The 15,038-nt window shown below is 48.7% G+C and overlaps 1 protein-coding gene across 4 annotated transcripts in view; it reads left to right on the top strand.

Annotated features, from left to right (window-relative positions):
• The window catches only part of LOC142583379 (uncharacterized), a 179,551-nt gene that overhangs the window by 157,043 nt on the left and 7,470 nt on the right, over positions 1-15,038 (top strand). For all 4 annotated transcript variants that reach the window (XM_075693812.1, XM_075693810.1, XM_075693811.1 and 1 more), the window contains 3 exons: positions 5,536-8,228; positions 11,652-11,757; positions 12,610-12,758. In XM_075693812.1, the coding sequence (XP_075549927.1) occupies positions 5,873-8,228; positions 11,652-11,757; positions 12,610-12,758 (2,611 nt within the window). In that variant the 5' untranslated portion in view covers positions 5,536-5,872. The remainder of the gene's footprint in view (positions 1-5,535; positions 8,229-11,651; positions 11,758-12,609; positions 12,759-15,038) is intronic.

Genomic DNA, 15,038 nt, shown 5'->3' with positions numbered 1-15,038 from the left:
AAGAAAAAAATGGTAGATTTTTTGCGTGTCTTTCTTTTTTTTTTCCTGTTCTGTTTTTCGAAGGAGCTTGAGAATTGAGGGGTTTAAAAGCAGTTGTATAGCCTTTGCAGCACTGGTGGCATTCCGTCTTGACGAGCTGCACAAGTTCGGTGACACACAGCTGTGAGTGGCACTGAGACACCGCGCGTGCTGAAACTTATATGTATCGCTTTCGTTCGTGGCTCCTGCAGGCAGTAGCGTCCACCGGCAGGCGTGCTTGTGCGTAGCGTAAACCGCGTCGCAGTTTTGTGCTGAGTAGCTGCGTTGAGAGGCGCACAAAAATAAAGAGAGGCTGTTTGCGCGTGTGCTCGGCTCGGGCTTTCTTTTAGTTTGTTTTCCCCCACCGTGATCGGAGAACGCTGGGTTGCGAAGGCCGCCCTATACACGGGCTCTCCTACTGCCGTGGCGACGGCGTGCCACCACGCCTGAACATCTGCTGTAAGTGTCGCTGTGTCGAGTTCATTGGTAGGAGCTGACAGAGCCAGCTGCACGCTGTACGCGCGGAGCCGTCACGCTGGAAACAAATACGGTACTGCAAAAAGAAAAGTCGGGCTTGACAGTCGAATCGAAGCTCGTATAGGAGCGGCGCGCGTGGTTGTATAAGAGCACCGATGAAGTGCCAGGGAAAGAAAGTATAACTGCACTTGGACTGTATTTATCATCACACCTCGTGCTGCTTCGTCGCCGTATTAACTGATTAAAGTTTATGTCGTTGTAACAGATTTAGCCGGAAGAAGTAAGACTTCGGTGAGAGCCGCGGGTCACACCGTGAAGCGCATTTCAGAAACGAACGCTAAGATTTAAATATTTCGACAAGTGCACGCGGCTCTCCGTTCAACTCCGTCGTCTTTGTCTCGAGGGAGACGCACTCGGTGTCACGCGGTCGCCCTTCCGTCAAGGGCGTTCCAGCATTTGGTCAAGGGAGATTACGGCAGCTGAAGGGAGTAATCTCGTGCCCATACTGCTGTTGTAAGAGTGAGAATTGAATCGTTATTTGCATTAAAACTAATGTTGTGTGTGTTTAGAACATTTCTATTGAATTAAATAAAAGTTCAAGCACAATTCAGCAAAAGCTATACATGCTTGCTGCTGAACAATACTCTCGACCTATGGGCCGCTTGGCACCGTGTCTTTCTCCTTTTTGAGGGCGTTTGCACGAACCCAGCAGAAGCGGGTCGAGTCTGCTTGTCGAGCTGGAATATGCCTGTCGAGTTCGTGTAAATGCCTGCCGGTTGGGCTGAACAAGCGTCGAGTCTAGCTCAGGCAGCCCGACTGCGTGAGGCATAGGTTGACCTAGCTCGCGACCCGTTTGCAGCGTGCATGTAAACGCGGACGAGTCGGGCCCGTCAGCGCCGAGACTTGCGCGGGGCCACTGCGGCGTCGAGATTTAGGCGCCCGCAGCGGGAATAGTATGCAGGACAAGGCCAAGACAAGCACTGTGCAGTGCAATCTCATCGCAGTTATGCGATGAGGCCCATGAAGACGGCAGCGGGAACCTGAAGCACAGTTCGAGCGCGTCTCGACTCGACGCTGTGCGCCGTCGCTGTCCGGACTCGACAGAAGCGAGTCCGTGCAAACGCGGTCACGTCGGCATCGGTCAGACCGATTTTTGACTCGACCCGCTCGCGTCGGGTTCAGGTAAGCGTAGCCCTTCGCTGTGCTAGTCGCGCAGTGGTCGGTGTGGTCACTCGTGCCTGACACCTGCACAGTAGACAAAAGGAAAGGAAAGCTCAGGAGATCACCGTGCACGAAATGTTGCGTTTTGAGCGAAGTTTGCAGCAGTTCGGGTCACAGAACGCAGAACATATGCTCGCTAGGCCGTGAATACATTGTACCAATTCTAGTACACTGTACCGCAACGAAACGCACGGATAAGCACAGGGGCGTCGCTGTCTAGCCCTGCTATATTTGGCGAACCCACTTTCATATTTGACGAATTTCACGTCATGTACATTAACAAATGTGTTATAGAAGGAGTGTTAAATATAATAGTTGCGAGCGTAATCAGAAGTTACATTTTTTGTACGAAAACGGATGATAGTTATGGTTTAATGGCATCCCCTTGGTGACAAATAGTCACCTATATGGCTTGCTTGATTTAATCAGGTGTGCTACACGTTTTTTTTTTATGTATCATTTTTGTACACATCTCCTTAATCTTGTTTTCCCCGTTCAAAATCTACCTTGTACCTCTAGCTATGACTGTAAAAGATCCAATCGTGTCAGTCTCTTCCCTGCTTTTTTTCCACCGATACTCAAAACGTCTCTTGCTTATCTCGACTGCTGACCGGTTGACGCTTCCGTCCACGTTAAAGCCAAGCGCTTCTGGAAGGTCTACGTTACCTATGATCCTCACTGGATGAATCCCTTTGCATTCCATCAGCATGTGCTAAGTGGTCTCCGGATTTTTGCTGCAGCATACACATGGCTCATCTACTTCTGAATATTTGCTCCAGTATGTTTTTGTCCTTAGGCGTCAAATAGCAAGGTATTGCCTTTTGTGCTATCGTGCAGATTTTCCCTTCTAATTTCTTCTCGTTCTTGTAAATCTCCATGGTCATTTTTGTTTCCATTCCTTGCATCCAATTACCTGTCTATTTCTCTCTCGTTCTTTCCCATGACTCCTGGTTGTCTGTTTACAGTTTCAATTACCCTGTACATCGTTGCCAGCTTTCTTGACCTCTTCCTCCATTCTGTGTCCACTCTTTTCAAGTACAGATACCTGTGCACTTTGGCTGCCCATTTATTTTAATCCGTTCCCAAGTCTTTCTTCAAAACTAATTTTGCTCAGCTTCATCTGACTTCAGAAGAAGCCCAACCCATGTCACGCTACACTGCCGCATTTGTAGTTTTACCGTGGCTTCCCAAAGCCAACCGGCCTACCGATCTTTGATTAACCAAACATAAAGCCCAACACCGCTGCTGGACGCTCTCTTAATAACTGGCTGTTGGCCACTGACACGACCCCAACTTCCTTGAGATTTTAACTCCCTTTTAAGGAAGTCTGGCGCTCCCTTACCCTAAAGGAGTTCGTGCGTGCCCTTGTGAGCCTCTTCCTTCCACTTTTCCACTGCTGTTGCTCCTGCTGTCTTGCACGCTGCATCGGGAGGGGCTTCAGGGTGAGCATGCTGGAAATGAGACGCCAGGAGCTCGTTTGGGCATTGCACCGCGTCGCATGTGCACAATGCCCTCTGGAGTTCCCTGTGCGTCGCCGCAATACCCTCTGCACGGCTGTAATTATCCGCGACTACCCCCAAAAGCATCGCAGAAACTGCAGCGCTTACCTTTCTATACTAACGTGCAACCGTCAAGATTGTAGTTACTATATAGAATAGTAGAGAGGAGGTAGGGAGAGCATGCAGAGAATGGGTAGAACCGACGCAGCCACGAAACGAGTGAATTACAGCCTTGGCGCTCTTCGCTTGCAACTCGTGTATGTCCAGGGCGGGAGAGGGAAAAGGCGAGGAAACGCTTCTGGATAAATTTTATTTCAAGGCACGGTACAATACGGTATACGTTTCTCCTACATCAGAAAAATAAACATCATGTAAATTTGTCAAGCGGACAACTGACACGCACGACGTCCGCACTCTAGGCGACACTACGGAAGCAGTCACACGTCAGATCAACACTTATGGGCCCACCGCGGCAGCCACATTTCGACGGGGGCGAAATACGAAAACTCTCGTCTACTTGGATTTTACGTGCAGCTTCCACTACGGCGTGCCGGATAATCCGATTGTGATTTTGACACGCACAGCCCCGTAATTCAATTAGTGTTTAACACTTCTGCCACGGCGCCCTGCGAGGAAATGACAATACTAACCTTCTCAGAGGTTATGAACAGTGGCGCACAACAACGCCTCAAGCAAACGCCTCTCGATGCGTGTTCAGTGTGCTACGCAAACTGGTGCAAGCAAGTTAACATTTACCATCAACTCAACACTCTCGTATTGAATTATAAACGCTGAAGAAATTGAACATTCGCCGTCAACATCACCGCTAATCGCCGTCAATCAAAGCAAACAGCACAGAAAGCTTCGCCCACGTCGATTCCCGCAGTGTGTTGGATCCGCATAATTTTTTCTGTTCAACGGTTTCATTCTTTTTCGTCAATATTCACCTTTCCTGTTGTTCGTTGTATTCTTAAGCTTATTGCGCCTAATTTTAAGGACGGACTCTTTTGGTGGCGCCCGCAAGTGGCTCGGTATAAAGACCACTCTTGCGTCTACTTGCCCGTTTGCAAGTGACGCGTCAAGATGACGCCTGCACTTTTGCTGCTGAGGCGAGATCACAAAGGTAGTCTGCAACGCCATCACTTCCCGTGAAGAGGAAAACGGGTTCTCAGAAGTTGGTGTACCCGTTTGGCCTGAAGCGAGCAAAGTTTGGGCGCCGTCATATCGCTAAAATGACGTTCCATTCGTATACCGAAAGCCGAAGTCTGCGGGAGTCCTATCCATACACTGCTTCTGCAGTAAAAAAAAAAAAAAAAAGTTTGCATATTAATTAATAGATCTTTACACAGAAAATGGCTGGCTCCATAGCCTATATATAGGAAAATGTGGTAAACAATGCGACCGCCTTGCGTACAAGGGGGACTGCTGCGTTGCGCGGCGTCTACCGTCGCTGTCGTCCACTGTTTCATACAAAAGTATTATACCCTCCCACAACATGTGTTTCGTCAACGGTGCGTGACCGGTGTTTTTGGGCAAGCAGCATCACAGTCCTCGGCTCCCATGCTGGAATTGTCCGCTCCCTCGCTGCCCAAGGTGTAATGGTGCCTTGTAATGGCGCCATTTGGCCAGCACATCGCCTGTCAAGGCGTAGCCATTGCACGCAGTATCAACTAGCGCTTGGGCGCCGCGTGGCAGGCTTGGTTTGAGTCACCAGAAAAACAAGTTTTGTTTTCTATGGTGGCTATAAGCTTGGCGGTAGCAGGTGGTCATTTGTCGTAGTTTGTGCCGCCAGAGCACTCCTCCTTAGGCCATACTGACGCTTCGGCTGGGGTCGTTCGGCGCGGTCCGCTGACTCGCTCGCCAGGGCATGCGCGGCCTCGTTACCGACGCGGTACGCGTCCCGGTACTTCCAAATTACTGTCCGCCACGGAGCCTGCTGCCTCACATGTGCGCGAGTATGGTGCCCGCGAGTCTCTTCAGGGCGTCCCAGAGTCTTTAGGGTGTCCGTGAAAATGATCGCTTGGCATCTTGGTTCTAGGGCCTCTTCGCGAATCTTGTGCAACGCGGCAAGGACAACACTCAGTTCGACTTGGCTGCAGCTGGGCGGGTGGCCGCGGCCATACCGGTGCATGATTTTCTTGTTGCCGTTCTGTTTTTACCGCCTCCAGTTTAGCTCGTCTGGTAGGATACCGTGTCGTATTAGTGAATACTGCGTTGTGTGTGTGTGTGTGTGTGTGTGTGTGTGTGTGACATGCGATCGCTTCGCGAGCCAGCGCGCGGTTTTGACTCACACGCTGCTCTTGGTTCTTATTGGTCGCAGGAACCCTACGTGGCATGGGCGACACGGAGCTACTTCCAAAAGCGTCGCTTCTAGTAAGCCACCATTATTACGGGTAATGCGAGAAGTGGAGGATCTTAGCGCCACTCCCGTTCACCGACCTACTACCTCATTGTGTACAATAGACAGCGCACTGTTCAAGTCAGCGTAGAAGCGTCATGTTCCCCACTCGACGGAGTAACTGCCGACACTGAGGCCGAAGAAGACTACGAGTGTAGGCGACCTTTAGAAGCGTGCGACGCTTGTTCCTGACGCCAGGGGGGCAGCGGAGTTTCGTGCCGTTCCTCGTGTGGGCTGGGCATATCTGGAGCCTCGTGCGATGATTCTGCCGTGCGACGTCGCCAGCAGCCATGTCAGCAGCAGCAGCAGCTCCGCTTCGTCGTCCTTGCACCCGTGCGCGGTGCAGTCGCTGAGCGTCCCGTCGTCGGTCGCGCCCATCTTCGCCAGCATGGACCACCACCAGCAGCAGCAGTCGCCCGAGCAGCTGATGGCGCAGTACGCCGCGCACGTGCTGCGTCAGCACCAGCAGCAGGCCAAGCCGTACAGCCGGCGCACTCCCGCGGCCAAGCCCTACTCGTGCGAGCAATGCGGCCGCGGCTTCAAGTACCTGCACACGTTGCGCTTCCACATCAAGACGACGCACGACAGCGCGGCGCCCGCCGTGGAGCCGCGCCTCTCGAGGCTCCGGAGGGACGCGCCGCCGGACCACCTGTCGTCGCCGGGCGCCTACTGCGGCGCCGAGCCGCCCACGGACGACAGCCGCGAGGAGGACCTCTCGATGCCGCGGCCCGCCGAGGGGGGGCCCCGGTCCGAGACGGACGTGCCTCCGGAGTTTCCCCAGGACGCCGCGCCGGCCGAGCCGCCGCCGGTCAAGGAGGAACCCCCCGAGAGCTACGGACCGGTCAAGTCCGAGTCCCAAGACGTGGCCACCACGACGTCGTGCGTGGGCAGCCTATCGCACATGACGGCCAACTTGAGCTCGAGCCTTGCCGCCGCGGGCCTACCGTCCCCGTCGTCGCTGCTGGGCATGGACGCTTGGCGCAGCATGAAGCTTCAGGCCGAGGTGCCGCTGGCGAGCAAGGTCGACGTGGTGAACCCGTTGACGGAGCAGCAGTACACCCTGTACAAGTGCGGCATCTGCGGCGAGACTCAGCCGAGCCTGCGGGGCCTCTGCGACCACCTGCAGGCGCACACGCGTGCCGTCAAGGAGCACCATTGCGACAAGTGCGGCGCCGTGTTCAAGTGGCGCAGCCAGCTCTTGGTCCACGAGCAGGTGCACCAGGTGATCGAGGGCAAGGCCGGCCTCGCGCCACCGCCGCCCGCGGGCCTGCCCGTGCTGAGCCCGCTTCCCGAGGCGCTCATCGGCGAGCCGCGAGTCTCGTTCGACCAGGCCCTCCAACTGGGCGCCCTGGCGGGCCACTTCCTGCAGCCGGGGTCGCTGCCTAACATCGCCATGGGCATGCCGCTCGCCATGCCCCCGACGACGACCTCGGTGGCGCCGACCTCGACCTCCTCGGTACCGGAGTTCTCGTCGCCGCACTGCGCCGCGCCGCCGCAACGCGGCCCCGGCGGCTCTAAGGTCGGCTCTTCGTGCCCGTCGTCGAGCCAGGAGGCGGGAATGCGGCTGCCCTTCCAGTGCAGCTACTGCAGCAAGTCGTTCGACCGCATCTTCTCGCTGCAGCGCCACGAGCGCATCCACACGGGCGTCAAGCCATGTTACTGCAAGGCTTGCGGGCGCGGCTTCAGCGAGCGTCGTAACCTGCGCCACCACATCATCCGCTTCCACTCGGACGTCAGCCAGCGGGACCAGCTGCGACGGCGCCGACGCGCGGCGGCCGCTAGGAGCCGCGCCGCGGCGGTGCCTGCCGGCGGCGGGGGCGCCAACGGAGGCGTCGCTGCCAGCGGAGCTGGTGACCCCGCCGACGACAACCCACAGGGCTCGCTCAAGCTGGTGTCCTTCCTCAAAAAGACGGCTGTGCGCATCCTCAACTCGGTGGACCAGAGCAAGGAGGAGGAGGACGACGACGACCTGGAGGACATCGATGACCTCGAGGACAAAGTCGATGGCGACTTGGATGACGAGGATGACTTGAGGGCTGGGGACGACTGTGGCTTTGCCGAGAATGGAAGCCCAGACGGTTTCAAGGAAGACCACAGGATGGACGGCAGCAACCCCGAGTTGACTGACGAGGAAGGAGCTAGTCCAATGGCATCCGAGATGCCTGTAGCACTTTGCATGAAGGACAATGGGAGCCCCATTTGTTCACTCGAGGCAGATAGGAAGGCTGATGACGAAGAGGGCGAAGAGGACAACAAAACCATCATCTATCCTTTAGAGGCCATGCCCATGGCAACACCACCTGTTGAACCGGCGCAAGCAGATGAGAAAAGTGGTGGCGATGGTCCTTTGTCTTCGCAGGACTTGGATGCTAGTAACGAAGAGCTGAGGCGGCCGGCTACGGGCAACAGACGAAAGAAGGGAAGGCCGATGCGCTATGGTCCAGCAGTTGTGGAAACAAGCGAGGACTGTGGTAGTGACAAAGGAGTTGAAGAAGGTGCAAGTGAAGTTAAGGAGATGGGATCTGAAACCAGTGAAGAAAGGGTTGCTGAGGATGAAGTTAACCCATATACAAAGGAGGAAATGGCAGCCTGGATGCAGCTTGGCAAAGCAGCAGGTAGGATAAAACTTAGTGCATCTTTTATGAACCAATGCATTGAAAATCTTGTCTCTAAGGGAACTGAGGTTCACACAGGTTTTAGATTCCCAGCTCATTTTACAAATGCATGTGTAACTGTGCTGGCAATGCTGGTGGCTGTGATGCTAGTGCTGTATATGCTATTATGAGCACGGGGAGAAGGTTTGTTTAGGCCTTGAACACCAGGAACAGCAGGCTACAAACAGCAGGAATGGCCACTGCATAGTCTTCCTTCTCCTTTCCATCTTCGTGTCCCTTTTACACACTTGGATGCAACATACCTTTCCTTGCAGACAAAGCCCACTGGGCGAGTCAAGTGGCTTGTCACCGCATGTATGATTTCAACCTGGTGACATGCGCTACTTGTGTCCTAGTAGAGCATCTACCAGTTTTTGTTAGGTGCGCTAGAGTATAGTGCACTTTGCTGATCTTGTCGATGACAACACACGGTCCATTGTAGTTTGCCAGCAGGTTGTGGCACAAACTGCACTTTCTTATGGGAGTCCAAAGCCTAACGAGATCACCACAGTAGTATGTAACAGATAAGTGAATGGCATTACCACCGGCCATATAGTCTCACATACTTGTAATATACTGGGCTACTTTAAATGTTTTCTGAAATCATACATTGAGGATATTGGTGTAGAGGTTGACACAACGAAGGCAGAATTTATCACATTTTTAGGACCATAGGCACACAAAGCAACCATGGTTATCCGCACAGCTACTTTGCATATTCCAGATATCCATCCCGGATGTCCCTGAATCTACGCTGGATGTTTGATATGCACAGGAATCTGGAGGGTAACAGTTTTAAAGATCTTAAAGACTAGTCATGAGAAACACGTACATAAGAACGATCAGGACAACACAAATGGTGCCTTATCATAAAGGATTCTCTATGAACTTGCTCAGCTTTCTGTTGTTTTTAATGTTGGACGATGCAAGAAATTGTTTAGAGACTATTAAAAATCTTTTCTTTATTTCACAGCCTAGACAAACCAAATCGTACGACGTGTTCGTCCATATTCAGCTAATGCAGAATGTGCCCTAATTCCATGCAGCATGACTGTGTAGAAACAATTTAAAAATTTTGATATTGCACTTCTGTCCACAGTGGTAGGACGGCTAAATTGGATATCTGGTTTCAGCAAAAGTAACCATCGTTCTGCTTTAGTTTCAGTCTATACACAACACATAAGGTTATGATGAAAAAGATTGCACTTTATTTTATATTAATAGAATTGACAAACGACCTTAGTAGTTCAGTGAAAAATCAAAATTTTAAGCTCCTCCTCCCACCTAAGGAAAACCTCCCTAGGTAGGTCTTCCTCATAGGGGACTTGGGAGGACTCCCTAACTTGGAAGGACCTCTGTAGTTGGTTTCAAGTTTATATAACTTTGCTGCCAATAAATGCACTATGTTTCCTGTTTAAAAAGGTGCTCACTATATTTATGTTCTCGGTCTTTCCAAGGAACATTACAACATAAAAAGTCCTCTCTTGCAAATGAAGTCCTCAGCATAAGCCACCTCTCTATAATGCCAGTGTCCATTGCTATCATGCTCACTTATCAGTTTCCCGCTGTAAACCTGGCGCTGTGAATGGAAAAATTTGTTGCACTTTGAAAAAAAAGTGCTACCTTAACAATTACTGGTTGATCCTCCAAATTTACGAATGCATGTGCCCTCACTTTTTCCTTCAATTCAATTTTATTTCCTGGGTAGGAGGAGAGAACACAAAATGCAGTTAACTTAGCTTGACCAGAAGTCTGGTCCTCTATTTTAATACAGCAGGAGCAGAGATACAGTAATTATATGCAGCACATACAAAACGTACTACAGAAATGTTTATACAGATGTGTACATACACAAAAATGTGAACGAATAACATATTCATGTAGATCCTGCAAAACAAGTTTCTGTGCTCCAATTACACTTGCATGCCATCAAAATTTAGACAGCGCATTGGTGTCCGTGTTCTGCAACTAACAGGCAAAGCTATGCCAGAGAGTTCTGCATGTTTGGAAAAGCAAGAATGGCAGTTATTTATATGAAACTACAAATTTCTTTTAAGATGTCTCATTTCAGCTGTGTTGTCATTCTTGAATGCTGTATAGTGGCTGCTTCATGGTAATAAATGTTGTTGGAATATTCATCCTAATTGTTGAGAAAATAGCTTAAAAGTATTATGTCAGTTTTGCACAGAAACGTACTACTCACAGTCTACCTTTTGTATCATTTGGAAGTGACAAGGAACGTTACTCATGTGTAAATGGTTCAAAAGCATTTATGAGCATGCTTCATATATCTGTGAGACACCATATGCAGACGACCATGAATGGTGATCCATTGGATACAGAGATGTCCAACACAGAAATTTGTTCAGTAGCATAGCTTTATATCTTATATGCCTTTGTATATTCAGTTTTACTTTGCCTACAAAAGTCGGTGTAGCGTTCTAAAGGTGTTCTATTGCCTTTAAGTTTTTGCAATGTGAATGTTTTTCAGCTTGATATTGAACATTGAACACAAATTTGATATTGAACGGATAGAAATATCTTGCCATGTTGTAATCACTGTGAGGGACAACTTGTCTTCTGTTGTAGGCTGTTGCTATTTTGTCTTCTTAATGTGTGGGCAAGGAGTGCCTTGCAAGAATGTGGTTGTTACTTGTACTTATCTATAGTTATTTCTGTATGTATAAGTTGTTCTTAGTTCGTACAAGTTGAAAAAACAAGCTTTTTTTTCTTTACAGTTGAACATAGTTACGAAGTCACATCTGACACAAAAACACTATCATTATATCCAATTTTCATTGTGAGTGTGTATTCATTAGGTGCTGTCATGCATTGACACATGTGTGTCATGCTAAAATGATAAACGTTTAGGTTTACTTTGTTATATTTGGTAATTCATTATGTTTGTGTTTCTTTGTAGAGGTTTGGCGCTATGAACATTGCACACAGACAGTTGGAAGATTCAAAAGTTAGTTTGTTCTCTAGAATATATTGACTGAAACATGTAATTTTTTATTTGTTTCAGGTAGACTAGTAACTAGATTGCAGTCAACAAGTGTGCAAGTTGTCATAAATATCGGTGACCTGTCTCTTGTGCAACGTCTTTTCTGCTCTTTCGGTGCAGAGGCTTGAGAGCAATCTTCTGTTGGCAACGGATGCAGGGCTGGGATAATGTAACGATGCTGTTGCAATGCTATTCCTTTTCGTGTTTTGTTAGCACTTCTAGTGGCCTGCATTACCACTGGAATTGGCTGGCTGTGAACGATGGGTGATAAGGAAGGAACAGAATCGAGTTGAAAGAATCCTTGCGGTATTCTGGCCCAGATTACCTGTTTAGTTGAGTGTTTAATTTTCCTCTCTCCCATTCCATTGTTGTGCTCTCAGGAAGCAACCCTGCCAGCTATGAAAATGGGGAAGCCAGCAGCCCTGACCCCGATGGCAAAGCAGGCACGGCAGGCCGTGGACCTTTCCTCTCGGCATACAACCCCAGGTGTGGAACGTTTGCTCTGATGTTGAAGGCACAAGTAGCTTTATGGTGTGTCGTGAACCTCATGTAAGCTATGAATAGTGCTACCCATCAGGCTAGTTGGATGTGCATAGTGTTTGAACATTCACTGCACTTGTAGGCATTGCACTTAAAAAGTAATAACAATAAACAGTTAGTTTCACCCGAAGTAGACTTCGAGAGAGTAAGTGTGGCAAAGGCCCTCACCATGCGGTTCTAACATAAGGGGCAGCTGCACGACAGCAGCATGGCACAATACATAAAAATATGGAAAGGGGGAAATTCAAAGCAAATGAACGCAAGGGAAAAGACAGAGTGGAAAGTAAAGCTGTGCAATGAATAATGCAAAAATAAAGTATTTCAGTACGAAAAATGCAAGCAATATGAAATAGGGTTTACAGGTGCCAAAGCAAACGAAAAAAGCCAGGTGTTCAAATGCTCGCGAGTTTAATTTGTGCTGTTTTGATGTCAATGTTTGATAGGATGTCAGTTCCAATGACAATGTTTGATTTCACCAACAAATCGCAACACGAGTACATGTTGCAATTTGTCACTCGTATTTGTCACTCATGTTGCAATTTGTCGCAACATGAGTGACAACTACTGCATGTCATACTTTTGCATGGTAGGCTGTGGCCCAGAGCCACATCCGAGTTTGTGCATTGTAGCAGTTTACAAGTTCATATGCCTGTTCACATTGTAACCTTGCACGTTGCAAGGAATACGACTATGGATTTGTCATGCCCACATTTTCTTCTATAACCTGACAGGAAATATCTTCAAATGGTCTCTGTGATGTTGTGGGAGGTAACCGATTTGTCTGCGTCTTTTGTTCAGGATGGACATGGCCGAACGGCCCATAAGCCGGGATGAAGCGTGCACCCCACAGATGGGTCCTGATGGAAAGTTTGTCTACCCGTGTTCCTACTGTTACAAGACCTTCTCTTCTACCTCTGATCTCAACAGGCACATGGACTTCCACGAGGGTAAGCACGAGACCCTGCTTTTTGATGCCCATGGGGGTAGGTGGGAGGAGTCTTCATTGTACGCGTCGGTGCGCTAGGCAAACATAGCCCTATTGCAGCCATTGACCGGTACACAATTAATGTAACAACAAGGTGAAAAGGTGGGAAGCAAGAAATCTTGCAGGTGCTTGTCTCCACCCCCAAGCCTCAGTTCAGTTGATATTCAGTTAAGTTCAGTTAAGTTCAGTTGATATTCCGTGCATATTTTTGTGTGTGCGTCAGCTTCCTGCAGGGCTACCCTCTGCTCTATTAGAATTTTGGAGTCTAGCATATGCTTCTCTGCACTATCTTCTTTTGTCTTATGCAGCCAGAGAAAGTTATTGCATTGGTAACATACACCTGACAAAGGACACAACATACATGCTAACACGCACTTACTTTAAACTGAGACGAACTTTAGTCTTCTAAGCAGCAGCAGAGCACTCTCCTTTGTGTGTGTGGACAACTTTCAGCGGCAGTGAAGGGAAGGTTACAGGGGCAGAGTTTCTACACATGTGCTACTGCATCCAGTAGTCTGGCACAACTTGACTGCACTGTTGGTCTCCTAGGAACAGGCGCTTGAATCAGTGTAGCTTCGAAAATAAGGCGAATGCTTTGTATTTTTCCAAACATGGAAGAAACAAGCAGGAAAGTAAGTTAGATTCAACACTAAATGGTAAATTTGTCCTATTTTGTTGTCATGTAATAGGATGTTTATTTTCTCCAGATGAAACTAATGTGGATGAGAATGTAGGACTGTTTTCAGGAGTGCTCTTACTGGTGCGCGCTTCACCTGCATCCCTTCATTGTTACAGAAAGTAGTCCTTGAGTACCGGGTAAACCAAAAAGTATGCTTGTCTCGCCATTTATGCACCATAGATATAAATAGCACTGGCATAACCAGCGGCTGAGAAATTTTGCCGAAGAGTGTTGAATGGACCCAAAAATATCTTTTTGCCTCAGCCGAGACAAGTGTAAAGTTTACCATTGGTGGAGCAGTTTCACGCCACACTGTATGTTTTCTAGAAAACACGGTGCCCTGCTACAAAGGGACAGAGCGCATTTGCATGATTATGCTCCTGAGTGGATGGTGCCCTCTGTAGCTTCCGTTTAGCTGCCAACACATTGCAAGATAGAGTACATAGGCTTCTGTGCTATGTTTGCAACCAACTGCATGTTAGCTCTGCTGTACGATGATGTGCTGAATTGAACTTGGTAAAAAAGAATGGTATTAGCAAGACCTGGCTCTTGCCTTACACAAATGGAGCAACAATCAAGAATGTGATCAACTGTTGGGGAACAATGTAACTTGGTCTCAAGCCAGAGCCAATGTTCCGACCAGTGGATTTATCCTTGTCAAGGCAATAACATCTTAAGAATGTATGTGAGGATGTAGTATTAGTTAAGGTTTAGAAATGAATAGGCAAGGAAGAAAAAAGGTTCTTTTCACTTAATTAACCTCCTCCTGCTTCGGTTTCTAACTTAAGCTGCCCTAAGTGAAGGTAGTTCAGTACCAAACATATACTCGTGGCTTTTAAGTGCTGTGTGGTGTGAATTGCACTAGGTGTGTAGAAAGTACAGCAAGAAATACCAGCATGTACTGTTTGCATCACAGCTGTTTCATTGCACTATTTACAATGTCTGTCTCAAAAATATCTAACTGTGCTCCTGGAAAAAAAGTCGCACGGTATAATCGTTGTCCAAAGCCTTACTTGCCCTCCTGCTTCCACTTCTTGAAGCAGCCCTGGAACCCATCCTTGATAAGTGCTGTTAAGCCAGCTGCTGCATTGTGCTTGAAGTGCTCCTAGGCGTGAAGGCACATACTTTTCATATACCACTTGATTTTTGGGCACATCCAGAAGTCGCGTGTGGCCATGTAAGGAGGAGTTTGACGAACCACCAATATCCCGTGCTGTGCCAAAATAGACTGAATCACGTGAGCCACATGAACAGGGGTGTTATCCTGATGTAGCAGGAGTTTCTCTGTCGAAATCCTCGGCACAAACAATTGCAACCTATCTCTGTATACCCTAATTGTATTTAAAATGGCATTCATATCACCTTTGTTGCTCTCCACTGGTTGAGCAATTCCTCTCTCAGTTAAGAGTGTTCCTTATTGCTGTGGTTTGCACTTCAACAGTTGCATCACTACAGCTTCTTGGAAACCTTCCAGAGCATGACTCACTCTCCACAGGTATTTGGCCTTCCTTGAAGCAGTTGTAGCAAGTTTATGTATTTATCGGCTTCACTTCGATAGGCGCC

This window comes from Dermacentor variabilis, chromosome 5 (assembly GCF_050947875.1).
Source record: "Dermacentor variabilis isolate Ectoservices chromosome 5, ASM5094787v1, whole genome shotgun sequence".
NCBI lineage: Eukaryota > Metazoa > Arthropoda > Arachnida > Ixodida > Ixodidae > Dermacentor > Dermacentor variabilis.
This window is presented reverse-complemented; position numbering and strand designations above follow the sequence as displayed.